General features: G+C 44.0%; 1 protein-coding gene across 1 annotated transcript; it reads left to right on the top strand.

Moving 5' to 3' along the window:
- LOC105178691 lies at positions 1-2220 on the top strand. Its single transcript, XM_020699405.1, has one exon. The coding sequence runs from the start codon at positions 1-3 to the stop codon at positions 2218-2220; it is 2220 nt and encodes a 739-aa protein (XP_020555064.1).

Here is a 2621-nt window from a genome sequence, read left to right on the forward strand (position 1 = left end):
ATGCCAAGGTCTTCTCGTACAGGTAAATTGGTATATGACCCCGAAATCGAAAAGACCGCACGAAGGCTTCGTCAGGAGACTAAACAACAATTGGAAGGAATATCCGCTCCATACGAAGACAAAGAAGACCCAACTTATGAGTTTGAGGAATCCATAAGCGAATCCGAAGAAGAGACAACGGCTTTGATCCCTGAAAGATCGATCAATGACATGACGTCGCCCGATCTAAACCAGCAGCCACTGTGCATTGAATACCCCGATTTAGAGGTAGATTTTGAATTGAAATCTGGATTAATTCATTTACTTCCTACCTTCCGTGGTCTCGCAGGTGAAGATCCACATAAGCATCTGAAGGAATTCCATGTGGTGTGTTCCGGAATGCGACCACAAGGCATAAGCGAGGAACAAGTCAAATTGAGAGCATTCCCCTTCTCTCTCGCCGATCAAGCGAAAGATTGGTTGTATCTCCTACCTTCAGGATCCATTACAAGATGGAACGATCTCAAAAAACATTTCCTTGAGAAATACTTCCCTGCCTCAAGAGCCACAACAATCCGAAAGGAGATCAGTGGAATTCGACAATACGCGGGGGAAAGCCTTTTCGAATATTGGGAAAGATTCAATCGACTAGTGGAAAGTTTTCCCCATCATCAAATCCCGAACCACCTGTTGATCCAGTATTTCTATGAAGGCCTATCAAATATGGATAGAAAACTGATAGATGCGGCAAGTGGCGGAGCATTGTTCGACAAAACCCCCACCGAGGCGCGTAAACTAATCTCGACTATGGCGTCCAACACGCAACAATTTGGGGTTAGACATGATGATGCACCTAGGAAGAGCAACGAGGTAAGTAATCTTGAAAAACATTTAAGTCAACTAACAACTGTTGTTGAAAAAGTTGTTGCAGATACTTACCAGCAAGTCAAAACGTGTGGTATTTGCACCTTAACGGGGCACGCTACCGACATGTGCCCAACTCTTCAAGAATCAACTACCGAACATGCCGACGCCGTAGGAGGATTCGCCGGACAACAACAGCGAAGATATGACCCTTTCTCCAAAACATACAACCCCGGATGGAGGGACCACCCGAATCTGAGTTACGGCAACCAACACTTTCAAAAACCTCAATACCGACCACCTCCACAACCTAACCCCACGCCCAGCACATCCCTCGAAGACATGATGAAAGCGCTAGTGACCAACACACAACAATTTCAGCAACAGACCCAGGCGAACTTCCAACAACTCCAACAACAGACTCAGACGAGCATTCAAAATTTAGAATCTCAAATCAGTCAATTGGCGTCATCTGTTGGTAAGCTCGAGTCCCAAGGTAAGCTACCTTCTCAATCTGTTATTAACCCTAGACAAAATGCTAGTGCTATTACGCTTCGTAGTGGAAAAGAACTGCAGGAACATGTGAAGGAAGATAACACAAAACATGGGCACGGTGCGAAAAGAAAGCTGGAAAAAGAAATTGAGGTCCAACAAAAACAAACCGAACACGAAGTGGATCATCCGAAACCTTTGGTAACTAGACCACCCTTCCCAGAGAGATTCACCAAAGCGAAGACGGAAGTGGAAGAAAAAGAGATTTTTGAGACATTCCGCAAAGTAGAGGTAAACATCCCTTTACTCGATGCCATCAAGCAAATACCCCGATACGCGAAATTTCTCAAAGAATTATGCACTAGCAACGGAAAACTCAAGGGAAACGAACGGGTAAGTATGGGGGAGAACGTCTCTGCAATTCTCCAACGAAAACTACCCCCAAAATGTAAGGACCCAGGTACGTTCTCCATACCTTGTAAAATTGGCATGATTGGAATCAAGAAGGCTATGTGCGATCTTGGAGCATCTATAAATGTTATGCCACTAACCATTTTTGAGTCTTTGAAAGTTGGTCCTTTAAAGGAAACGGGGGTAGTTATCCAACTTGCAGACCGACCTGTAGTCTACCCGGAAGGAGTCTTGGAGGATGTTCTCGTACAGGTAAATGAATTAGTATTTCCTGCCGATTTCTACGTATTGGATATGAGGGAAGACAACTCCCCCAATTCCACATCAATCCTGCTAGGAAGACCATTCCTCAAGACGGCTAGAACAAAAATCGATGTGCACAGTGGAAGTCTCACTATGGAATTCGATGGTGAAATCATAAGATTCAACATCTATGAATCCATGAGGTATCCAACTGACTTACCTACCATGTGAAATATGCATTAGACGAAAGCCTCACGTTGGAGAAAGCAAAAATTTCCACCGGCCTACACAATTCTTTCCATGCTACCTTAGCATAGCCACTATTTGTTGGGCCCTTCATAAGAAGTTTCTCAGCCTCTTCTCAATTTCGTTCGTAACTCTCTTTGGTAAAATGAATGCTGAAGCCCAATAAAAGCTCAACGACATGAGTACAGATTTAATAATTTGTACCCTACCGGCATATGAAAGTGTCATTCCCTCCCAACCAGTAATACGTTTATCGATTTTCACCAATAATGGTTGACAATCAGCAATAGTTAATCTGGAGGATAATAGAGGTAGACCTAAATACCTCAGCGGAAGGAGTCCCACCTGAAATCCAAGTGCTTCCAGCATCTCCTCACGTAAACCCT

Source organism: Sesamum indicum, linkage group LG16 (assembly GCF_000512975.1).
Source record: "Sesamum indicum cultivar Zhongzhi No. 13 linkage group LG16, S_indicum_v1.0, whole genome shotgun sequence".
Classification (NCBI taxonomy): Eukaryota; Viridiplantae; Streptophyta; class Magnoliopsida; order Lamiales; family Pedaliaceae; genus Sesamum; species Sesamum indicum.

Coding starts and splice junctions, on each gene's coding strand:
- LOC105178691 (XM_020699405.1), top strand. CDS start 1: ATGCCAAGGTCTTCTCGTACAGGTAAATTGGTATATGACCCCGAAATC.